This window comes from Haliotis rubra, unplaced genomic scaffold, assembly GCF_003918875.1.
Source record: "Haliotis rubra isolate DU_JTF1 unplaced genomic scaffold, ASM391887v1 Scf98, whole genome shotgun sequence".
Taxonomy (NCBI): Eukaryota; Metazoa; Mollusca; class Gastropoda; order Lepetellida; family Haliotidae; genus Haliotis; species Haliotis rubra.
In genome coordinates, this window is record NW_025767723.1 from 1,444,200 (window position 1) to 1,470,999 (window position 26,800).

The 26,800-nt window shown below is 40.4% G+C and overlaps 1 protein-coding gene across 1 annotated transcript; it reads left to right on the top strand.

Moving 5' to 3' along the window:
- The first annotated feature begins 11,548 nt into the window (after positions 1 to 11,548).
- Positions 11,549 to 26,732, top strand: LOC124265458 (organic cation transporter protein-like). Its single transcript, XM_046700251.1, has 10 exons — positions 11,549 to 11,791; positions 19,696 to 19,930; positions 20,467 to 20,570; positions 22,324 to 22,478; positions 22,701 to 22,866; positions 23,046 to 23,264; positions 23,873 to 24,099; positions 24,386 to 24,567; positions 25,139 to 25,290; positions 26,453 to 26,732. The coding sequence occupies exons 1-10, from the start codon at positions 11,643 to 11,645 to the stop codon at positions 26,553 to 26,555; spliced, it is 1,692 nt and encodes a 563-aa protein (XP_046556207.1). The 5' UTR covers positions 11,549 to 11,642; the 3' UTR covers positions 26,556 to 26,732.
- The last annotated feature ends 68 nt before the right edge of the window (positions 26,733 to 26,800 follow it).

Genomic DNA, 26,800 nt, shown 5'->3' on the forward strand with positions numbered 1-26,800 from the left:
CCACGTGTTTGTTATGAATGAAAAAGTAGTTCCGTCACAACATGACCTAACTGAGAAGTCATCGGTTATCCAATCAAATCGTTAGAATCTCAGGTCCCATGCATTTATTACCCACGTGGTCAAAGTATGGGTAGTTGCATACTAATCTCGTACGGCACACGGGTGTCGTATTGCGTTGACCTGTGTCGTAACGACTTGACCTGAGATTCTAACGATTTGATTGGATAACCGATGACCTCTCAATTAGGTCACATTCTGACATAACTATTTTTCATTCGTAACAAACACGTGAATTCATTCATTCTACAACTTAAATGCATTGTGAGAATGTAAACATCGCGAACGTTGCCGCGTCGCTGTTTAATTCGTAAGTCGAACTGAGACATTATATCCGTCGAAAACATAAACAATGTTTCCACCAATGATCGTAATCGAAAGCGCACTGCAAAAAGAAACGGGGTGCTACCAGTATGTTTACCGTAGGAAAACTGTACGAGGCGATGACAACTGACATGCATCGTGACGTTGGTTACCAGGGCAGTGACGTCATTACAGTGTGACGTCATGCAAATATTGTACTACAGTACAAAACTCTTCCGCAACCTCTTTATGAAACCGGTTTCGGTTTGAAACCAAAATATTAACAAAAATACGCTATTTTGTCAATTTAATGCATGTAAGACGTGGGTAATATACAAAATTATTACCCACTTGGTCAACGTATGGGTAGTTGCATACTAATCTCGTACGTCACACGAGTGTCGTATCGCGTTGACCTGTGTCGTTACGACTTGACCTGAGATTCTAACGATTTGATTGGATAACCGATGACCTCTGAATTAGGTCACATTCTGACATAACTATTTTTTTCATTCATAACAAACACGTGAATTCATTCATTCTACAACTTAAATGCATTGTGGGAATGTAAACATTGCTAACGTTGCCGCGTCGCTGATTAATTGTGAGTCGAACTGAGACATTATATCCGTCGAAAAACATAAACGCAATGTTTCCACCAGTGATGTTAGCCGAATGAAGCAACTGCAAACCAAGAAACGGGGTGCTACGGAGTAGTTTACTGAAGGAGGCTGTATGAGGCGATGACAACTGACATGCATCGTGACGTCTGTTACCAAGGCAGTGGCGTCATTACAGTGTGACGTCATGCAAATATTGTACTACAGTACAAAACTCTTCCGCAACCTCTTTATGAAACCGGTTTCGGTTTGAAACCATAAAACTATCAAAAATACGCTATTTTGTCAATTTAATACATGTAAGACGTGGGTAATAAATAAAATACCACACTCGGTCTCATTACATACGAATTATACGAAACTCGTGACCTTCCTATAGATACCATAGGAAGGACACTCCTTCCGTATAGTTCGTATGTAATGAAACCTCGTGTAGTATTCTCTATTACCACACTCGGTCTCATTACATACGAATTATACGAAACTCATGACCTTCCTATGGTATCTGACCGAGCGAAAGCGTTTCGTATAATTCGTATGTAATGAGACCTCGTGTAGTATTCTCTATGCATACATCCATCCATCCATACATACGCCACTGATCAAGAAAGAAATCTTCTTTTGAAGAAAGTCAAACCCCAGACAACACAACAAGTCATCACTTTTGCTGAGCAGAAGTTTTATGCGTGTGTAGCCGTGTGATATTTCATTCTGCTAAAAGAGAAGGTGTGGTATTTTTGTACATGGTTTGGGCTTATTTCAGTTCATGCATATTGCATTATATTAAAAAATAAAAAAAATATACACAAAACCAACAAAACAAAAACAATATAACTTTTCCCTAAAATATTAAATTACCTGAAGTGCCATTTGGGTGCTGTAATAGCAGTCATGTCATGTCATTGTCTGGTCTTGCTTGTTTACTAACACTGGTCACCATCTTGTTCTTCTTCTCTTTCTGAATTGGGAATCATCCCATTTCACTTCAATTTTCTTTTCTATAAGTAGACTCACCTTATTGCCACTTACCTGCCACTGATTGGTTTCTTATGCCAAACAATTCTCTTCTTGGCTGTGATTGGCCCTATTGGTTTGCCATAGTTTTCTTTTTGCTCACCTGTAGATTGTCCCTCAGTGTGTGTGCCAGTCCCCACTGAGATACATTCTCCTTTATATGTTGGTGAGTCAACCTTTCACAGTTTCATTAAAGATATGTTAGGCATAAGTTTACTAAATTTATTAAACATGTTAAACATTTGTAACTATCAACTAGAAAATATATAAATGTTAACTTAAATTAAAGTATCTGGTTATTGTCCCCCGCCGCAACGCGGAACGGGGGACTATGTATTCAGCGGCGTCCGTATGTCCGTCCGTACGTCCGTCCCGATTCTTGTTAACGCGATATCTCATGAACTGTTGCACCCAATGTCTTCAAATTTGGTGACAGCCTACATTGGGGGATTATGCAGGCACCAGTCGATTTGGGTGACCTTGACCTTATTTTCAAGGTCACCACGACACTGACCACTTTTCAAACTGTTGTTAACGTGATATCTCATGCACTGTTGTACCCAGTGATTACGCAGACACCGGTCGATTTGGGTGACCTTGACCTTATATCAAGGTCACCACGACACTGACCACTTTTCAAACTGTTGTTAACGTGATATCTCATGCACTGTTGTACCCAGTGTCTTCAAATTTGGTGACAGCCTACATTAAGGGATTACGCAGACACCACTGTATTTAGGTGTATTTCAAGGTCACCACGACACTTTGAACACTTTATAAACTCTTCTTAACACGGCATCTCATCGACTGTTGTACCCAATGTCTTCAAATTTGGTGACAGCCTACATTGGGGGATTACGCAGACACCAGTTGATTTTGGGTGACCTTGACCTTATTTTCAAGGTCACCACGACACTTTTCACACTTTCAACTCTTGTTAACACGATATCTCATGGACTGTTGTACCCAATGTCATCAAATTTGGTGACAGTTTACATTGGAGTATTACGCAGACACCAGTTCATTTGGGTGACCTTGACCTTATCTTCAAGGTCACCATGATACTTTGACCGCTTTTTAAAGGCGATATCTCATAAAACATTGCACCCAATGTTTTCAAGTATGTTGACAGCCTACATTGGGTGATTATGCAGACACCAGTAATTTCAGGCATCGTGTATGTGACCCAAAAATAAAAAGTAGTAAATATAGAATTCCATTCTTTAGCGGCGGAGGGACATTGCCGCATCAGTGGCAAACACTTATTTATTCTAAGATAAGCTAAATTAACTTCTAAACTTGACAATGGCCATGTGCTTGTTGGTGTCGGCCATGACAGTTTTTCCATTATATCATTCAGAGTCATAGTTGGCACATGTATTTGTTACAGTAACATACTGTTCACTGATGTAATGCTTGTGATATTAATGTAATGTTACTAGATATATTGATGGTTGGCCAAACTGTATTGTTTATAAGTGTTGTTAAATGTGACAGTGTGTGTGCCTGTCCCCACTGAGAGACATTCTCCTTTATATGCAGGTACACACGGTCATCTCACCATCAACAATAAACTATATTCTTGTTGGCTGTGGTTAACTGTTGTTCATATAGCGTCGTCCAGAGACTCGAATACATTACATCCTTGGACCACGGCCCACGAAGATTGGATGATCAACCGTATCTGACATCCTGAAGCAGTGGTTGAGCGTCTCTACGACTGATTCCAATGCTTGAAGCTATCTGAGGCCAAAACATCGTGGAAGACTTAGTTAACATTTCTGACACACCACTTAGACGTTTTTGATGTTAATGACCATCAAAGACTTTTTCAAGTTATAAATTATAAATGTTGTGATAAATGCCTGATTGTTCACACTAGACGTCCACATGTTAGGATGGAATTAGTTGTATGGAAACTGTAACATATTCAACATCCGGGTCATAATGGCTGCTGATATGCGGTAAAAACAAACGTGAGTTTTGTGCCGATGTGGTTATGAAATAGATATGAAACTGATTGATTATGTGATTATATGTGTATGTTATGCCATCTATGAATGTTAATAAATGATAACAAGGATGTATTGTTATTATTTTCTATTTCTGTGAATATTTTTACACACGATGAAGATAAGTAGATCTACAATTTCTGATATGACAGTATGACGATCATGACATTTAGTAAACATTGATATTTTCACACAAATACATTAATCCGACATATTTCTCTGCAACCACGAGTGTCGGATTAACGAGAGTTGACTGTACATACATACATAAATGTATACATACATATACATCAGATGTGTGTTTACAAATCTTACTGTCAATCATCTAAAGACTGATACATACTTAGTGATGAACATTTGAATAAGCTCATGTAACACTTATCGCACTCTTCAAACAACACGAGTCGTGATGGCTTTCAAAGAATGGCGTGTGACAGACACTACCGGGGGAAGACGTGGGAAGTCAGGCTGACACTTGGGCAGTAAATGGAAGCTTGACTGGCTGATCAGTGTTGGCCCTCCTTCTGGCCTGCTTTCTGCTGGTCTGTCCGCGCTCTTCCCGCCGTCTGTCTTCTTCCCCTGTTTTGCCCATCTGCCTGTTCTTTCAAAGACAGACGAGGTCTGCTTAAGGTCAGCAATTCTCAAAGGACATAAACTGCGCAGCTAGTCATACTTTGACGAGATTTAGAGCATATCACAAGGAAGTACATACGACAAATAGAGTTACAGAGAAAAACGACTGTCACTTTGAAAGAGTATTATTTAATAGCATTTCGATATTCATTAAGTCTGTGCAGACGAGTCCATTGAATTGTGTGACCGATTGGTGTGTTAACAGGGCTGCGTGAACACCCATGAAAGTTGTAGCAGCTGTTACCGTACTGTTAAGAAACGTTACACTGCTCTTAATAATGGGAATCTGCCGGAATCGCGGTGATACCATGTCATAAACACATGCAAAGACACGTCAATTTTCCAACCGAGAAACATGGAACCAGTGAAAATATGGGACTACGCCGGACGTACTTTTATCACCACTGTGAACCACTCAGATATTGTATTACAGCACGAAAATGGCGACGCTCTGTTGATGTTGAGTTTGTGTCTCACATGGTGCTGCTTTGAACACAAATAATTGGTTTATCTCATCCTGTCTCGAGTTGTTGAAAGCCACTGTTGCATGGTTCGAATATTGTTGAGTAGTCACAATAGTCATAAGCAACATTCATATATGTATTTACTAATACACCGGTTCTGCCTTTTCCAGGACAATGTTTGTATACTAGTCAGTTGAATACAAACCGTAGTGCTCATGAGGGGCTTAAAACAGATTCATAAGCAGGAGTGTAGGGATTGGAATGTAATTTAGAAATATGTTGAAGAGATAATTTAATGCAGCGCTGTTTTAAAGAAGGCTCGTTTGCCTCAACATAAAGGCTAGGAACAGGAGATGTTTGAATATCATCCAGAGTCCTTGAGTCCCAGAGGCCTTGGTGGTGGATTGTGTCTAGCTAGCGTTTTTTAATTCTCCCTTGCAGTCTATATGTGAAGGAAGGTTGCCTGCCCCCACACACACACACACACACACCCACACACATACACACTGAGCCGACTTTTAACAGATCTAAGACCTTCAGGCGAAAAAAGTCATATGATGGTCGAAATGAATGTTTTTCAGTGGTATACATATTTTTACCTCGACCTGAAACATTAAAATCTTACACAATCAATGACCGCCTATTGAGGCATTTAATGCTTTTGAGAGATATCTTTTTATGCCAAACAAAGTGACAAACAATATACTGCTTTATGGTACCCCATAATCCTGATTATAATTGCCAGACAGGGTTGATCCAACACTAACTTGAAATTGTCTGTCTGTTAAAAAACTGATTTGGAATGATGTAAACGACCTGTCAAACCAAAACCATCTAGAGGATTCAAACCGCCAAGGTAGAGGCCAGAGTCATAGTTCATATTTATCAATTCTTGTACCTTTTTTGTTCTCTCCGTAGAGTACTTAGTAGTGTTAATATGGACCCCAGACCATTTGAAAGGAGAGAATAGTTTGTCCAAGATAAGGTTAGCAGGCAGGGATGCATTGCTACATCAAAAGTTAAAACAGCGCTTTTACCAACATTGTATTTTAGCTGCCACTTATTTGCGTATGGTTCAGTCTAATTCAGCAGTCTCTGGTGATGTGACACACAAAACCGACTCTCATCAGAGAATATGACACGTCTCCATTCACGTTGACGCCAGTTTTGATGACCCTGTGCCCACTGAAGTCGTGCTTGTCGATGCCGTGGTTGGAGGACAGGACGACGTGCTGGTCGGCGACATCGTAGGTTGTTGGAACGCAGACGTCGGATGACAGTGTCACGGCTGATGCGTCGATTATGCGTTCCTATGGTGTCTCGAGCAGTCTGGCTTGCTGTCAAGAAAGGGTCTGGCTGGTGTTGACGTGTAATGTGTCGATCTTGTCGTGGGGTGGTGACCCTAGGTCGGCCGCTTCAGGGAAGGTCATCTGTAGTCTGCATTGTGTTGTATCGATGCTGGAGACGGTAGATCGTGGTAATGGTGACATTAAAGTGACGGGCAACATCTGGGACAGACTCTCCAGCTTCCAACGGTCCGATAGCCTGCTTCCTCTCAAGTTGATTTAAAAGTGGCATTGTTGAACAAAGAGTGACTGGCCAAAGATTTGGCTCAGTTTTATGCCCACTGAAGATGGTGATAACTCGTGCATGGTTGATTGCATGAGGAAAATGTGCATGATGCGGTGCATTCTGGCGATTCGTTTTTTTTCTTCTGTTCCCACACTGGCTTTGCAAAACGCAACAGAAAATGTTAACAACACCATCAACCATCATTATTTACCAACGCTGTTATAATTTTAGGGGTCTGAAGCACCTTTGCGTAAGAAACTTGCGTTTCTTTTGCGTGTGAGTATAGTTTTACATTTCTGAGTATAGTTTTACATTTCTGAAGACATTCATTATTTCATATTGAGCGCGCAGTTTCTTCTGCAAAGCAATGATAAAAGCTACTTTCCATGCTTGGTACAGACGGATCTTTGAAATTTTGAGCAAAGGTGTTATATATACTTTCTGCGTTATTGTTTGTATGATTCTTGACACTATTCTGCTGACAAGACCTGTAGCTCGTTTATACTCTATTGTAAGCTTAAATATTCATGTACATCTATTTCCGCTGCCTGGGGGATTTCTGTTAATCTATGATCTATGAGACTTTGCTTACATTGACCATGTCGTGTTCTAAGATACGTGTAGCTTCTTTGTATCTAGTATAGTACACATTATTTCTATCATGTACATTCCCATTCTTAACCCAAACCTTTCGTCTAATGCACATATCATCATGTAGTATTTATAGTCAACGTTGTTTATTGTTTGGTCAGTGGAGTGATCTGTTTCGTCTGAACGTTGTTTCTTGGACGAGAAGAACCAGCTTGTTGTGACATGATGAAAACATCACGATTTAGCACCCGACCCATCATAGAGTGTCACCAAGGACGGTGTCAAATAGCACCGGAGATCCATGATGCCGACACCAGAGATACTGGGGTGTTATTATTCAGAGAACATGACACAAATAACTGTATTTATCTTCCAGTGTAATGTCAGACTGGTTCGGTCCATGGCATCGTGTAATCATAGCTTTCGGCCCTTGGAGCCGTGCCAATTTACACTTATTAGAGGGGTACAAAAAGTCCGCAGTCTAGTGACTGAGTGAGTTTAGTTTTACGCCGCACTCAGCAATAATTCAACTATATGGCAGCGGTCTGTAAATAATCGAGTCTGGACCACACAATCCAGTGATCAACAACATGAGGATCGATCTGCGCAATTGGGAACCGATGACATGTGTCAACCAAGTAAGCGAGTCTGACAACCCGATTCCGTTATACGACAAGCATGGGTTACTAAAGATCAATATTTTAGCGGGTTCCGCAGTCTAGAGTACCAGTGGTCCGACTTCTATTTTGTGGAAGTCGCGGTTGCTGAGCGGGTTAGGTGGCTGACTTAGTGTGCGGGCGATTAGGTGCCTGATCTGAGGGTGTGGGTTCGAATCCCGGATGGGACTCAACCCAACAAAAGTACTAGAATTTGTACTTTACTGAGAAAGTGTAATCCCAAATATACTGAACAGCAAAAGAAACGCAAGTTTCGAACAAATAAAATCTCATGAAGGCAAGCGTTCATGTTTATGGAACGTTCATGTTAAAGTGACGTAATGATCCCAGATGAGATGATGTCATGCAATTTGACGTCCATGCGAAACATTCGCACAAACACACCAACAGTGCAGCAAAACCATAATTTTAGCACGTGCATCGACGGTTATAGATGAAAAGCATGCATTTCACTCTGAGGTATCCTTTATAAAAGTTTGTGTCAAAAAACAGTTTAGTATTGACGCTAGGAGGTGTACACGCCACACAACGATGCCTAGACTAACGACTGAGCAGAGGGGAATGGCCATTGGAAAGTTACACGGAGGTAGCACTGCAACCGCTGCAGCTAGACAATTGGGCTGCCATCTTATCACCATTACACGACTTGCTCAACGTCATCAGCAAAGCGGGTTGCTGCTGATCGACCCCGTACCGGACGGCAACGAGTGACAACTCATGCGCAAGATCGGTTCATCCGGATCACTCATCTAAGTAACCGAACTCAAGCAGCAACAGTAACAGCAGCCTTTGTTCTTGGGTCAAGGGGAGCAGTGCCAAGCGATACGATTAGGCGTCGTCTTCAGGCTGCTTGAATCCACTGCCGAAGGCCATATGTGGGGTCAATTTTGGCACGTCAACAACGCATATAGCATATGTTACAACAGACTGACAGGTTGTGGCTTCCCTCCTCATTCAATTAAAAGTGAACCGTTCCAGAGACGAGTGAATTTTTTTACTTCCCCACAGATACCTTGGATGCTCTTGGAGAAGGCAAAAGGCTTGATATTTAAAGGGCACCCATCAGCAGTTTCAATAAGCAAGAACCTTGGCCTGGAATCTGTAACAAAAGGTGATATCTCTTCATCAGATGAAGAAGACAAATGTAGACGTGTTTTCGAAGGATCAGACAGGGTGTTTTTAACCATGATCAGATAAGATAACTCAGCAGCCCTGTCCCCCACACGCCATCGTGTGTCAACAAGGACATTATTGCAGTGGAAACAGAACTGCAACACCAGGCCTAGGGCTACAGGGATGTTATACTCCAGAGAATACTGACTTGAAAAGCCATGATATCTTAAGGAATAAGCACCATGCTGCTTCAGCTCATGATACATTTCTCAAGAACATGGAATTCAGAGGTCTATATAATCAGATCAGCCCATGAACCACCGCCTCCTGGCCCTCAACAACCAGAATTCCTTCCTCCACCGATACAGGGGCGCAAGCCACGGCAAGCAGGTTGCCCAATTTTGGCTGCCTTTTACAACTAACAGTGGGGTTCTGTGGACCAGTTCTGCCCATGGTACACACGGGGGAAGAGCTTTTAGAGAAACCCATCACTCACCAGAAGGAGGTTGCTCTTCACGAGTGCCAATTATATACTAGGTAGCAAAAGAAACGTCATAATTGAAACTCATTTAATGTTTTGATTGTATATTTTTGACAACATCTCCAACTTTACCTGAGCAAAGACATTCCTTCCCAAACTTAGAATTGAACCCCGGAAATGTTCTCAAAAACGCAACCTGATCTCGGAGATGGTACGGTGTTCTCCACGTTTTTCATGCAACTCATGCTGCACGTGCTGTTCACAAGGACCAGTCCTATAAAATGCACCCCCAAACCTGGTAGAAATATTCCTATACAACGTCAGCATGATGCCACGACTCACGACGAACCAGGCGCTAGGAAGACTGGAAGCTGGCCACACTGCACAAGCCGTTGCCAATCACTTCCAGGTCAACGTTCGGACCATCTACAGGCTGCAGCAACGTTTCCGGGCCACCAACACTAAATGATCGCCCCCCGTACCGGCAGACCAAGGGTGACCACAAGACGACAAACCGCCATGTTGTGTGACAGCATGTACAGAATCCCTTCATGCAGGCAGCCGAAACAGCATGCCAGACAGTGGGAACACACGGAAGACCAATCAGTACTGATACAGTACGCCGACGTCTTAACAGCGGGAACTTCCATTGCCGTAGACCTTACCGTGGACCTATCCTCACCCCTCGTCATCGGCGTGAACGTCTACAGTTGGCCCTACAACACCAAAACTGGCGATACAGGCAATGGAGAACTGTTCTGTTCACAGATGAGAGTCGGTACTGCTTATAAACTGCAGATGGCAGAACAAGAATATGGCGACGACGTGGCCAGCGTTGCTCAGACCAATGTGTTATGGAAAGAGACTCATTGGGAGGTGCAAGCATCAAACGTTTATGGGGTGGAATAGGCCTGAACCAGAGAGTTGTGTTCCACAACCTTGGTCCAGGGAGAGGTGGCGGCATCACAGTGGTGCGCTACATCGACCAAGCTCTCAGACCCCACGTCATACCACATTTCGCACGTCATCGGAACAACGTTTCCCAGCATGATAACGCCCGGGCCCATACTGCTAGAGGTACACGGGACTTCCTACAGCAGAACGGTGTCAAAATTATGCAGTGGCCAGCCCTTAGTTCTGATTTAAACCCAATTGAACATCTTTGGGGATGAAATTCAGAGGAGGCTGAATAATGTTATACCAAGGCCGAACACAGCCGATTTATTGCACCAGGCCTTTCTCAGAGTGTGGTTCAAGGTGCTAGTGGCCTTCATCAATCGATTGGTGCACTCCATGCATAGTCGCTGTGCTGCAGTTATTGCCGCTCGTGGTGGTCACACTAGATGCTAAAGTCAAGAGTCTGAATGGACTGCGAACGTTTACGTAATGTCTTGGAATTGTGCTGGGTTATTCATTGATTGTGTCAGGATATTGTACACAAAAATGGTTTTGATCCGCTTATTATGTCTATTTTTGTAATGATTTGATTACAGTGCCTATCTAATTTTGAATTCGTACTGACGATATTTTGCTGCTGAGTATAGTATGCCGACTCCTAGTGGAAGTAGACATAGACTGAAGGATAGCACAACAGAAAATGTACGTTTATATCTTTTGGGAGTTAACTTTTTCCACACAGTCATAAAATTACCAGTCTCAGAATACATACAGAATTAATGGCAGTTATTTTGAAAAACGTTACTCGTATGTTATTATTTCACAGATACTTCCAAAGCGATGTTGGTAACATTTGATCTAATTTGTATTCACAGGCACTTTGCACTGACAAAACGTATATTTCTTTACGCAATTTATAATAACCCGAAGTCCCTTAAAATAGGATACAAAACTTTCTCATGTGTAACATAAATCGAATGTTTCTCCTGTCATTGGGAAAGGAGGTACCCATCAACCTGTTACAGTGCACGCTTGGCTACCTTTGCGAGATTACAAGTTGAACCCAATGACTAGCACGGCGGGTATCAGGTCATCAAGGCACAGGGCCAAACGGGTGTTATTCAAGACAAAATGTTATGCTCAGTTATGTGTTGAGTCACTGTTGTAACTTCACTACACTTATTCTCAACTGACGGTGGTTTTCCAGAATGATGAACTTTGACGACGTGTTGAGACAACTGGGGGAGTTTGGTACGTACCAGAAATGGCTGTATGTACTTCTGTGTCTACCATCAATACCACAGTCTCTCCAGGTCATACAGGCAGCTGTGTTTTTGTTCGCGGTTCCTGAACACAGGTAAGAGTATTTAGTGTTTTATTCACTGTTTTCAATCACAGAACCCCTTGATTCTGATTCCACATTTGTCTGCGCGGTATCAATGCGTGTTGGTGTCAGTTAATTGGAAAACATTTAGTACAGTCTTCAAAGAAAAAGAGAAATGCATAGGCGTTTTCATCGGTTCATTTCGATGTATTTTGACAGCAATCGTCATCAAGACAATGCATATGCAAACAGGTCTGTGTCGTAACCGTTCGCCATTAACGACCCAGGCCTTGACCTGCCCGCTTTCGAAAACCATAGCTCCCAAAGTACTGCATCGATTTTTGTGATGTTTGTACGTAGGTAAATCTTTTAATGGGGTATATGCAGTTAGCATTGTTGTAATAGCCCTGGAACGAAGTTGATGTGTTGACTTTGTTATACCTCTTACCTTTATGTACTGCTAAGACCCCGTCAGATTACAGTGTAAACACTCTTCAAAAAGAGCGCGTTGCAGGAGGAATGGCGAAGTATTCCCCAAGCAAATACTAGTATCCGACGACATATGCAATCCCTTCCGAGGCGGTGTCACCAGGTATTGATCTGAACGCCCCCTTGTGTCCACACATGTGCAGTGAGTGAACAATCGTCACCACTCCCCCCTTTCCGTAACCTGCAAGAAGACTCGTCCCCTTCTCGATGCTTGTTTTGTGCGAAAATACGAGAAATGACTGCGGTGCTTTGGTAAAAATAATCACGAGTACTTAAATCGTTTATGGCATTATGTCATTTTTTAAAAAATCATGAAAAATAAATCTCGTCATATTGAAAGTACAAAGAACTTAGCTAACAGGATTTTGCTGCCTATTATGGTGTTTTTGATAAGAATCATGCGATTGAGGGCGAGAGATTCAAATACACGCACGTGCGTTTGTTGACATAACGGCTCTCATGGGTCCAACTGAGGGTGTTTCTGACGATCTTGCGGGTTTGCTATTGAGATTGTACGTGCGCTTCCAACAATTTTCGGAAATGTAATTATAAATCGCTGCGAGTTTCAAAACAATAATATTATATCTGTATGTAACTAATCAACTTTAATCTTTAACATTGGGCATATATTTCAATTCTCTGAGAATATTTTAATCTGACCTTCTTGTGGTCATTCACATATTTTTCAGCGAATTCAGTTAAAAGTCCACTTGTGGTATTACAGCAAGGTTACAGGTATGTTCAGTTTGAGAAAATTTATAAAAGTCATTTTTTGAGTTTCTGCTTTGGAATTTAATGTAGCATGTTCTTTTTACAAATTGTATTTGCATAATCAATAAAACAAATCCCTTTTGTGATTATTAAACCCTTTTAAGAAATATAATTGGAAATATATGGTGAATATCTGGTAATAATTACGTCAGAATATGTCTTTAACAAATATGTTTTTTTTCTTTCTTTAGTTCTACCAAAGAGGTTTAGTTCTTTAGAATAAACAGCAAAAACAAAAACAGCAATACAAGGTATGAGTACTTCCGGTGATATTAAGGAATAGAGTTATCGTTCCTGTTTGAAGTAGTTCTGATGTTCCTACCACAATATGAAATCCTTCCAGAGGGTCACGAGTCGCCATTCGGCTTGTCCCGGAATAACCCGAGTTGGTCACGAATGGTGAGTCAACTGAATTAATGCTGACAATGACAACAATACATTATAAGTTGTTCACTGGTCACGAGGGGGGCATGGGTTGATGTACTCTCGATGTTAGTTTATGTTCCCTGAGCCCTAAACAAACATGAAGGGTACATCAACCCATGGGCCCCGAGGGACCAGTGAACAGCGTATTTATCTTACCGAACACCTTAATGTTAATTTTGAATTGTTTGAAGCACGGGTACAAATCTTTTTGTAGCCATCGCTAGATTTTGCTGACAAGAAAAACAGATTTAGAGTTATCTCCGTTCCATCGATTTGCATTCGCAAAACATCGGTAATTTCTGCACATCATACGTGATTCAATGTTATTCGAGATAAAGAATTACTACCACGAAGTACCAAATGAGTTGCCATTGACAGCAGGGTACATTGAAATGCTACTCGCTTCTGAGCGGGGTACATTGAAAATAATAGAAGAGCGCTCAGCCAATCAGAAAGCGACATGTATGTGAGGTAAGATAAATGTTCATCTGTGCGTCGAATTTCCTTCATTTATGTTCAATCTTAATCGACATATATGTATACAATGTATTTAAATACGTTTGATACATTTCCATATTTTTGGCGTTTCTTTTTTTGAACAATTAGGAGATAAACGTATTCGGCTTCAAATGAAATTTAGAGACTATCAGTTCGGTCAAATATTCATCTAATTTCCAAACACAGTATGTTTATCTCCATTCTACCATAACTGATTTAAAATCGAACTTCTTTGTTCCGCGGAAGATACTGCATGGTTTTTATAAGCCAACCTTTACACGACCGAAACTAGCCTATTGTTTTGTGTGCCGTGTTACTGAATCCCCCTGGCAACACTATAATGCAATCGTCTGACCTACTTATTTTCTTGGAAGAAGTTGTTACGCAACAGTTTGAAATGGCGGACGAGCCAGTGTTTACATTTTGCGTAAGGTTGAAATTTGAAGTCACAGTGGAGAAAATACTTCACAGACTGTCAAATCTGAACCCAGCAGAATCGAAGAATAGATCCTTTTTTGATCGACCTACGTATTCATCATTTGGGATTGGATTGTGGCCAAGCTATTTTCAAAGGGTACGAACATAGATCACCAGCAGTGACAGCCTTGCCGGAAACTGACAGAGAGCAGAATTCTTGTGGTTAAATTTTTACATGTATTTTTTTAACAATGCAACGGGACATGATGGAGTATGGGTGACATAAATTTGGTGTTTCGCCTGACCGTTATCTTGCGAATTTCCCATTCTCAACAGAAACAAATACACCATTTACCAGGTAGGCAAATGTTTACTTACGTTTTGCTGCAAATTCTGTATAGATAGGGATGTATTTTACAAGGCTTTCTGATTTATAAGTTAGATATTGTTTGTTTATGTTTGGGGCTGTGCATTGTAATTGAGTTTGAATGTTATTATAATAGAAGCTAATATGATAGTAAGGTTCCCTAATGATTGTGGAGGAAAAATTATATTATTGTATTCTTTCAGTTTAATAAATATTTTACAAGCATTTCCATCACGTCTGTTGTGTTGATATTAGCCATGTTGGAGGTCTAGCTGAAGTAGTGCGGCAGTGTTGTATACGTGCGCAGTGAAGAGGTCAGACGCATTTTCAATCCAGGATTGATAGTGTCTAAATTTATTGCTTGTCCAACCGCCATATAGCTAGAATCTTGCTGAGTGCGGCGTCAAACTCATTGATTGTCCAATCAAATTCGAGTATTTCACGTAATCATGGTAGAATGTCCCTTCACATCATCGAGCGACCCTTCAACCCCAGAGATCGGCAATCGTGAATAGCAACCTCCACGTGGTTATTGCTGGGTAACGCTAATAGTTGTTCCTTTTTGTGGACTCGGGGTAGAATGTGTCCACAGCAAGCCACTGCTGGTCGTAAAAGCTGACCAAATTGGGCAGTCTGTTTGCCGTGGGTTGCGCCCCAGTGTCGGTGGAGGAAAGCATTCTGGTGGTTGAGCACAATAGGAGCCTGGAACCGTGTTCCCGTTGCCCAACACCCTACCTTCACCTGGACGGGTGGTAGAATGGGTCACGTCATGTCCTTTTTATTATTGGGTCTCGGTCGTTTCAGTGAGTGAATGAGTTTAGTTTTACGCCGCACTCATCAATATTCCAGCTTTATGGCGGCGGTCTGTAAATAATCGAGTCTGGACCAGACAATCCAGTGATCAACAGCATGAGCATCGATCTGCGCAGTTGGGAACCGATGACATGTGTCAACCAAGTCAGCGAGCCTGACCACCCGATCCCGTTTGTGGCCTCTTACGACAAGCATGGGTTACTGAAGTTCAATATTCTAACCCGGGCCTTCATTGGTATTTTTCCAACCGTGGAGAAAAAGGCTGGAGCAAAATACTAGGGTAGTGAGCACCTTGGTTTCAGGTGCAAGTGCGTGTGAACGCTGGGTATCAGGCATAATATAATAATAATAATGCATATTTATAATGCGCCTATTCCACATCCTGGGGCATGCTCAAAGCGCCATGTACAGATAATTTACACGAGAGCATTTACTGCCGAGATTGTAAGTAATAAACTGAGAACAGGTTTTAAGTCTGGACTTTAAAAATGTATATTGTGTAAGAGCTTTTAATATGTGCATGAATAACACGCGGTCTGCCTTTAGAATCCCCCACCAAATATGCGCAGTGAAATCAAACATATTTGTATCTTTTTGCTTCAGAACATTGTTCACTTCACGGCTGTCCCTATTCTTAACCATGACGTTGCAATATTGTTGTACAATACAAATGTAGTAGTATATATAATAGCTATTATATATACTACTAATGTGTTACACCGACTCGCTCGGTTGTGTTCCCAAGACGACAGTGATCAGACTGGCCTGACATTTATATGGCTTCAGTGCAGTGTTTGTTTACATCACAGAAATATACAAATTCATTTCATGGGGGATTTTAGGGGACGCTCACGGTGAAATGCTCGCTCTTATTTTTCACATAGAATAGGAAAGCCACCATTTTGGTTTCTCTACGATTGATTCTAGCTATCCTAAGTTGGTCATGAGCAACTTAGACATTGAATCTTAACTTTACGATTGACTTAGGTAAGATTTGTTAGTGGAACGGTATGCCGATCGTAACGTCACGCTAAGATTGGGATTTTATGGGTTTACGATTGGCGTAGGGCTAAGATCGGTTAGTGGAACGGCACCCAGGTCGATGAGCCGTTGCTTAAGCAACGTCGTGTAAAATTATCATTACAATATGTTACGAAGCCTAATTCTAATCAGTTCAACAGTGCGTACAGCTGCATTTTTAGTCCTCTTTATAAAAGGCCTTCTCTCATTCCGCGTCTATGAATAGGAATTTAACCTTTCATTTCTGCTGCAAATATTGAATATCGAAAATATATGTCCTTTCCGAGTGTTTTCATCTGCTGCTTGCAGGCAACTGGTAGAGTCAAAGGTGGGTCTAACCTTATCACAGTTAAAGAATCTGACACAAATCAGTTAGGATATGAACATTAATAAATCAGTTAAGGTGTAATTATAACAATTAAAAATCTATGTTTACAGATGGATCAGAGGATGGTGACGCTGTTGCCTGCGCCACTATCCATGGATCCAAGACTGTGTCTTCAACAATACCTGATAACTGTTCTATTTTTACGGCGGGAGCAAGAGCTATTTTAACAGTTTTAAAATATATCAAAGTTCAGTCCAAACAGAACCTATGTATAATATTTTCTTACACGCTTTCGTGCCTTCAGGCTCTTGATAACATGTCCAGTACACATCCACTATTAATCGAAATTATTGAATTGCGGGGGGAATTCAAGTGGTTTCAACAGCTGGGCTGTGCTGCGCTCGGCTGCGCTCATAGCACATGCGCAGTGAAATAGGTTCACGCAGTTTGGAAGCGGGTTGTACGGTGAATACTCGGTGAAGGCTTTGGTGTGAGCTATTTTTCTAATTTTTTGTAGATATTTCACTGGCGCGAGCTTTTTATATGTTATGACAGTAGATTACCGATTTAACTGTTTATATAATTTCATCTGTCTATTTCACCACACGTTCTTCTTACCGAGTCACTTTCTCATTTCGATACTTAAAAGCAATGTCATTATTTAGCGTTGACAGAATTTCTAACTGTGATATAGATATGTCGTTGTCTCAGACAAAACTCAATGTCTGTTTTATTGACACCTATGTGTCTGCCTGCCTGTCTGCTAATGTCAATATTCAATACACAACTTCGATCTCTGACCAATTTGAACTTAGCACCTATCAGGCTATATACCATAAACAAAACGCATTGATTTATGGCCCGAGTTCGGTCTCTGTTACATTATGTAATTACACAGACACACATGACATGTTATGATGTCTGTTGATTGCAACATGTTATACACAAAAAAATGAACATGTATTTACAAAACCCAACATCTCTATATATGCACACACAATGAGCCGTGAGGGAATCTGCAAATGAACCAGCCGTTACACTTGAGTGCACACCCACCCGCTCTGACTGGGTTCGGTATCCCGGCTGCTTCGTTTCTTGGGAAGTAAACCCAAGTACACAATATTGCACTTTTGATTTGCGATTGTACGCTTATGATTTTGTTTATATGTTTTTTCATAACCAGCAATGTATATTATATGTCATAAATAAGTGATAACTGTGTTTTGCTTATGTTTGATTTTTTGGTTGCATGTGACCATTTAAGGACCTTTTCACCAATGTTAATTATCATTGTTTTTGAAAAGAAATAGAATTGATTGATAAATTTTAATTAATACGTGTTGTAAATCTCATAATCGGTAGTTTCAATTAGCAACCAAGATTGTTAGTGGCTGTGTCCTCAAAGGGTTTTAAAGTATTTTAAAATTATCGGCTGAAATGAGAGGGTACGTAAGTCCAAAAACCAAAGTAAATTTAAATCTACCATATTTTATCGCAGGAAAAAAATGTTATTGAACTTATGGTTAGATTTGTCTCCAATCGTTAACATCTGAGAGGATCGTGTTAATCCCGCTCGGGTCCATGCAGGTAGCAAAAGCACTGAAAGTCCAAATGGTCCAATGCATGGTGATTTACCTTCAGTTGCTGGCGATTTATAGCCTGATTTTATATTGTTTTAATTATAATCTGTGATAGCCTAGTTGTTATGCTGTCCTTCGATGACAACTTTTTATAAAAGTATAATTTATCAGATTCATTAGATATATTTTCAACATATGACTTTTCGTCTTCACGATATGGTTGAAATGTTGCCGATGTGACGTAAATTTTTCACTCGCTCACTCAAACCCGGCTCACAGACCAACAAACCTCTACTTCAGCACAATGTTTCTAGGATGCATATGCGTTTAGAGAGGTAAGATAATTTGGACTTTTTATGACAAATGCATACGCCGAAATTTGTTCCTTTATTACTTCGAATTAAACTTAGTTGTTCTTCATTATTTCACTTGGATAATCAATATTTATTTGAAAATAATCCTGCGTGATAATTCTGAACAAAAAACCCATGAACAAACGCAAATTTCTGTTTTATGAAATATCAGTTATGCATGTCAAAATTTAACGAACAGCGTCGTGGAGTTGGTATTGTAGCGACAGCTTGGCCATTGGCAATGTCTTTAGAGTTACATCACGGGTCCTGTGGTCAGTTGGGTACTTAGTCACATAGCCAGAAAGGTGTTATTGGTATTGGTTTTAGAGTTGCACGGGCCCTGTGGTCAGTTGCTACTTGGTAACTCAATTGCACTCAACCACCAGCATCCCGTCCTCCACCGACACGGGCGCAACCCACGGCAAACAAGTTGCCTAATTTTGTTGCCTTTTACGACCAGCAATCGGGTCCTGAGGACCTGTTCTACCCGGGTCCACACGGGGGAAGAGTTGTTATTTTTTCTTTTCATGAGTGCCCACGATGTATGACATGACATAACACTGGCCATCCTATTGTAGTAAGAGTGGGGACGAATTCGCAAGAGCCACTTCGTCGATTTATCCAGTCTGTGCCTAAGCGGTGCCAATTGTTGCCATACAAAGTACTGACTTTGACATCATCAATTAAACTAACGTAATACATTCTTCTAAATGGCTTATGCATTTCTCTATTTGAAGGGTGAAGTCGTTAATCTTAATTAGCATAGAAATACTGTTGTTGTGATATATTCCTTTTTTCCTGTATTGTGGAAAATATAGAACATGTTGTAACACGCTGGCTGCGACAATGCACTCACTATGGTTCCTCAATCACAGGTGCGCAATTCCAGGACTGGCAAATGACACCTACGAAATTCAGAATGACTTTCACGAACAACTCATAAACAGTTCCATTCCCATGACATCTGGTTACTATGGCGATGAGAAGTATTCCCGCTGTCAACTGTATCTACAAACCAATACCTCCAATATACCTACAAGTAATATCACAGAGCCTTGTAATGCCTGGGTGTACGACCAATCACAGTTCATGTCCACGATTTCAGAAACGGTGAGTTGTAAGCCAAGAAGCATAACTTCTCCCGTGACAAATATTCAGATGATTTAGTTTGGAATTGTGTGAAATTACTACAACAGATAAGGCTTTGTATGAGATTGTGCCATGAATCAATGCGAAGGTGTGCAAGGATATGAAATTCATCGCCAACATCACACGTGTCGCAGAGGTCACACATTCTTTCTTCAGGTGGGACTTTGTGCAACCTACCTCCTTCTGTAGATAAACGATGGCAGGAAATTAAGAACCAAGGAAAAAGGGATACATGTCAAATATCTTTCAACGACATGTTCAGTTTTGAATACAATAAGTGATACCTTAATTAGAATTCGAAATCAAGATAAAAAGTTTTAAGATCATTAATATTTTTACTGTGTATGTCTATTACATGGGTATCACCACCTTTAGGGAATGTGTGTGGGCGGTGATTATTTCCTTTGTGCTACGAATCAGTCATATGTGTATCACATTAAATAACATTAACAAGTCCAATTTAATCTGCGTGACTGATTGCACTGTATTCGTTCCAGCTTGATTTTGTCTGCGAGAAGAGGTCCTACGTGAGTCATGCCAAGATGCTTGGTATGTTTGGGCATCTGGTCGGCGGTGTGATTAGTGGTCCATTGTCAGACATGTGAGTATACATAACGGATTGCATGAGAGGGTGAATGCATTAATGTTCTTTCACGGTAGTCAGCAATATTCCAGTTCCTGGAAGTCGATATGGTCAAATGTGGATCTACAAAAACAGTGACAGGTAGCATGGAGTGAGTATGGTTTACGTCGCTTGTATCAATACTAGAGGAATATCAAGGTGGGTATAACAGGCATCACGCATTATACCCATTTCAACCCTTACATATATCCAGCGACGTTATTATCGAAGAAGGCACAGGTCCAGTTTCAATATGTAGCTACAGGACCTAATCTGATCCAGAATCACGATACGATCTGGGAAATGGATTCAGGTCTACAACATGCCGCTGCTACGGTACAGTGACAAGAACTTGTCTGTATACGCGCATTAAATAGTATGCGAGATGTGACATCCACTGCGCAAGAACAGACTAAACAATAATTTGTTTTAACAGCGTTTAAAAGAGTGGGCCTTCCATAAATGTAATTGGCAAGACCTTGTATTATTGCTGTATTTCTGAAACAAAGTAGAAAGTAACGGATTTACAATCTTAAAGCCTTTGGAAGTTTATCTATTGATAGGACAAATGGTATTACGAAAAGAAAATATATTCTGTCCTCTAAGCCAATTTAATAGTCCCTGAAGTACAGACATAACTTACTGTTCCTGTAGAGTTTCAAAACATATTGTATTTCCGTTGATGCTAAAAGCTTTCGTTGGATCCAATCTCCACACGCTTTGCTCCTTAACTATCCACAACGGAGGTGCTTAGTTCATTGGAGAAGATTGCATTCAATCAATGTCCTACAGGGTAGTATGCAAACAATTACACAAAAGGTACATTATTCCACCTTATCCATTGTGAATTTCGCAACATATTAATATCCAAACGGAATTATTTGGATCCTAGTAATGATAACAATGTCTATATTACGTATTCCTCCGTTTTGTATCCCTTGTCATGAAAGAATCACGATTAAGCATGTCCTGCTTGACTGTATTGACTTTCCATCACAATGGATAAATATTTCAATGTCAAAACAGTAAAGGATCTTTTTAATGTTAATTATCATTTAATTATTGGATTTTTAAAAGAAATAAAATTATTAGATACATTTTGATAAATGGTATATTTTATTATTGGTAGTTTAATTGAGCAGCTGAGATTGTGAGTGGCTGTATCCTCACGTTGGGTTGAAGTATTGTAAAATTATTGTCCTCTTGTGGGGACAAAAACATTTCAAGTAGATTTTAACTTACCGCCTTTTTAATCGTAGAATATGTGTTCTTTTAATGTATGACTAGATTTGTCGTAATTGCTAACAGCTGACGGGATGGTGTAAATCCAGCTTGGGTCCATGCAGGAGGCAAATGTACTGTAAGTCCCATGGTCCCTAGTATGGTGATCTACCTTCAGTTGTTGGTAATTTTTAGCCTGTTTAATTAAGCTGTTTTAGATTTTCAAACACGTTTTACATTTATAACTGTGATATTCTAGTTATTTTACTGTCCATTGCAGACAGGTAACCATATTATCTAAATTTGTTTGTACTCATTGATAAATTGACAACTTTCTTAGTCACGATATGGCTGAAATACTGCCGATGTGACTTTAAATTTTAACTCATCCACTCACCATATTACGTATGGCACGCCTTCATTATTCGAAACAACCATCTGGTTTCATTGCGGATACCATCATACGCTGTGATGGAGAATGCTTTGTTAGATGATCGTGTATTTTCTGCAGGTTTGGAAGACGACCAGTTATAATCACTAACATGTTCATCCTGGTGGTGCTCAGCATCTGTCTGGTGTGGTCCAACTCAGCCCCCTTGATCTTCATCCTTGATTTTATCATTCAATGTGTCGCCCTGGGACAGTACCTCGTTTGCTTCGTATTTGGTAAGGCAATGGCCTATTTGGATTATAGCCTGTAGATTCACAGTCTTCATCGTGGATAGTTGCTGACGATTTCAGTCGTTTATTTACTTACAAGTCTTAAAATAGTAGAAGTCAACCCAGATAATGCACATGAGATACTGATAAGGCCACCTATGGCAATAGTAGTTATATATCCGCATTGTACAACTAACATTGAACGTTGACCTTGCATGTTACAAACAGGAATGGAAATAGTGGGTCCGGCTAAGCGTATGTGGGCAGGAGTTGCCATGAACCTCTTCTGGAGCGCGGGGAACATGGTGTCAGCTCTTACAGCCTATCTCTTCCGGGACTGGAAGACTCGACAGCTGATTGTCAGCATTCCGGCAATTCTCTTTGCGTATTTGTAGTAAGTATATGACTGTGAATGGAAGGTTATGCTAGATGTAATTTATGCATTATGTTAATGAACAGGTTTCAATTGCCTTAAAATAAAAATAAACTACGGATATAGTGCTGATTTCGAGGTATAAGAAATATGAACAGTATCACTGCTCTCAAACAAGGTTATGTTTATGCACCACGCAGTTTTATCCCAGAGTCTCCAAGGTGGCTTCTTAAACATGGAAAAAGGGAAGAGGCTAAAATCATAATGGCAAGTATGTCAAAGAAGAACAAAGTTAAACTAGATCCAGATATTCTTGATGAGGTCGATATCGAAAAGGAAGAGGTAAAACAAGAACCATTCTGGAATCTCTTGAAGTCATCAGTGATGATGCGGCGAATGATCATCATCTGCTATAACTGGTACGATGTTTAGTAGATCAGACACACACGTGGCTTTCATTTCAGTATATGTTAGAAACGTATACATGTATTTCAATGTTAATGTTAGGGTCTGTTTATTATCGGCTAATTCATAACGTGGGGGTGTAAGTTAGCCTAGTGGTTAAAGCTTTCGCTGGTCACGCCGAAGACCCGCGTTCGATTTCCAACGTGGCTACAATGTGTGAAGCCCATTTCTGGTGTCCCCTGCCGTAATAGTGCTGGAATATTGATAAAGGTGGCGTAAAATCTAACTCACTCACTACTTCATAAAGTGAGAAAAGTGGTTATTAACAACATTTCCGTGGGAAGGTTCATTACAGTGTTGACAGTCTTACCTTGTTGTCTGTGTGTCCACAGCAACGAGTGAGTGAGTTAAAATTTAAAGTGACATCGGCAAACGTTTAGCCATATCGTGACTAGCATAGGCCATATGTTAAGCCACATCAACGAAGACATTAAATTTTGTACTTATTTCCCCCAATACTTTAATAATTTTGAATAGTGAATCTAGCAATAAATGAAACTATGTTCATTACTGAAATTGCTTCTCTTCACTTCAATATATTCCGTCTTCAATGGCCTTGTAGGTTTGCAGTTGGAATGGGTTTCTACGGCCTCAGCATGAACGTCAACAACCTCGCTGGTAGCATCTACCTCAACTTCTTCTTGTTCATCACCGTGGAGGCTGCTGCATACGTGTCCTGTTTTTTCCTAATGGATCGTATTGGCCGCAAGTTGTTGCTGTGTATATCGATGGCACTTACAGGGGCAGCATGCATTCTGCCTTTGGTCCCAGTCCTGGTTTCGGATACACGTAAGTTTCATTGCGAGAATTCACATACAATTATACATAATGGACGTGCAAAAAGAACCCCGTGACATGGCATTTGTAGAATTGACAAATATACATATGCAAATGCATGCATGTCGAGAAAAATCCTTAGTCACCTTTAACATTGCTTACATTGATCACACGTGTAGTTAATTTGAAGGTGTAACATGAGGAAGGACTAAATATCTATTTCATCGTCTGTGCAACATTTAAGTTAATGTCGATGACAGCAAATCCATTGTACTGTCTCTGCCTCTATGTCCATTAGCTGAGAAATGGGCCATCAATATCCTCGCTATCATCGGAAACACGTGTGCCTCTGCTGCCATGTGTAGCGTCTACACCTTCACAGCTGAACTCATGCCGACCACGTCAAGGACATTTGGCATGTCAATGAGTTCTGTGTGCTGTAGAGTCGGAAGTCTACTCTCTCCATATATTGTTGACCTGGTGAGTTGTAGGAAACCCGTAGGATTGTAAGTCGGGAGCTAGTGAAATAAAATGTCCCAAATATCGATGATATGTGATGAGTTGGAGGAATCTTGTAAATGTGGAACATGAAAGGTTTAAGATGGAGTGATTAAAGATAGGAAGCGGAGCTATGGATTAACAACATGACGTTACAGGTCAGCTGGAAGACATTAACTGATGAAAGATTGCTTAAGAACAAAAGAACTGTAGAGAACTGGAAGAAGTATACATGAAGTGTGAGATAAATGTGGGAATTATGAGTTAATGTGTTGTATACGTGTAGTTGTGAGACAACTGTATACAGTCAGAAACCTTGGTCATCTTGTGTCTACTTAAATTTAATTCACTGGCGGACGTTTACTTTAACTTGAACTCAACATCAATAAATACCAGGTGGCCCTTGTTATGTCCTGTACATAATATCGTCCGGCATTGTCAAGTGTTTTCATAGCAATGTGTCCAACTAAGTCTAAATCGAAACCAGTGCCACCGTTTGGTATCTTAACGCCATTCTTGAAATAACGAAGTAACTTGTATCACCACTTTTCAGACCCTGCACGTATCAGGACGGTTTGGTCAGATTCTCCCAATGCTGATATTCGGGGGTATCACAATCTTGGCGGCACTTCTGGCTCTGCTCCTCCCGGAAACGCGGAACAAGAGGCTACCGGAATCCATAAAGGAAGCTGAGATGCTCGGGACGTAAGTATTCCTTTATAACACCCCAGCATCAGCATCAGTCTTATGCTCTGTTTCTATAGTTGAATCAGTATGAGGCATGTAAAGTCGTTGTACGGTTCACTCCCCGTCATGTCTTCAACTTTGTGTCGTCCCTGGTATGGTGATCAGCCTTTAGTTTCTGGTGATCTATAGCCCGTTTTTATATTGTATTCTTGTCTATAGTGATATACGTTTTATGACAGCGTACTAGCTTTAAATTAAGAGCTGTGATACTCTAGTAGTTTTACTGTCCTTCGATGACAGTTTTTTTTATGTTCTACATTTATTGCTTTTAATATTGATATAAATTAAATTGTTCTCGTCACGATATGGCTGAAATATTGCCGATGTGACGTTAAATATTAACTCACTCACTCACCCACTCACTCATCTTTGTGTTAGAAGAGACACATCACAGTTTCAGTGTTAAGACCATGGCAATTGCACCTTAAGACCAAATTATTACAGTTTCGGTTCAATAAGCCAAATCAAATACACATAATGACTTGCCATATAAATTGGATTTTCTATTCTGCTTGTCACTGTCTATAAGCAGAAAAGAACCATTGCTGTATTTCCTCGTGAACCAAAAATAGCATTCAGGTGTACACACGTGCCGTTGAAGAAATTACCTTAGAATATAACTGAAATGTAATTTTCGTGCGGAATACATTTTATATCAATTCATTATTATATCTGTAACAATGTTTTCAATTATTATCTTACTTTGGTTTTCGCATTTACTGTATACAGTTTGCATACGAACGACTGTAAACGCAGAAATTTGTAAAAACTGACTGCAATTGTCGAATATGATTTTACGTATGATCGATCACCATAGGGATTATCCCTGGTCGTGTTATATCTATTGCATAAAGACATTTGGAATTTGTGTCCATTCTAACGTTCGTTGGAAGGAAGGGGTGGGGTCATGTCAAAGCTCCGGGTTCGATTCCACACATGGTAACATTGTGTGAAGCCCATTTCTTGTTATTGCTGGAATATTGCTGTGTGCGGCGTAAAACCATACTCATTCACTCACACTCGTTTAAAGAGGAAATCTGATGATAAGTGCGGCTGTATTGTAGATATAACATGAACACATTCATGAACATTTGTGAAGTACCTTGTTCGTTGCTTACAGGAGCGAGTACGACAAAGATGTCACAGGCACATCTCCAGTTGAACTAATTCTACTTGAATCTGAGTCAAAGGAGAAAGACGGCGAAGCTGAAGATATGACATAAATGACAATGTTCCAGGCGGTCTGCTTTGTGATGAAATAAACATAGATGTACAGGACATATATAACCCATCTCATTGTGAATGCCGTCTAACATTTTCAGAACGTATGAGACACAACAATCAAATATTGCCATGTATGTTACATTGTTTTCATGTATAGAAAGCGATTATTGTGAGTAGTAGTTGTTCGTTTCAGCATGTGAGCATGTCTCTTGGTATTATTATAAGGAACTTGTAGATATATTAT

What these genes read in the sequence shown, in the direction of transcription:
- LOC124265458 (XM_046700251.1), top strand. Translation starts at nt 11,643, where the DNA reads ATGATGAACTTTGACGACGTGTTGAGACAACTGGGGGAGTTTGGTACG. An exon ending in TTCGCGGTTCCTGAACACAG is followed by an intron (nt 11,792 to 19,695) that starts GTAAGAGTATTT and finishes CCTCAATCACAG; the next exon opens with GTGCGCAATTCCAGGACTGG. An exon ending in AGTGGTCCATTGTCAGACAT is followed by an intron (nt 20,571 to 22,323) that starts GTGAGTATACAT and finishes TATTTTCTGCAG; the next exon opens with GTTTGGAAGACGACCAGTTA.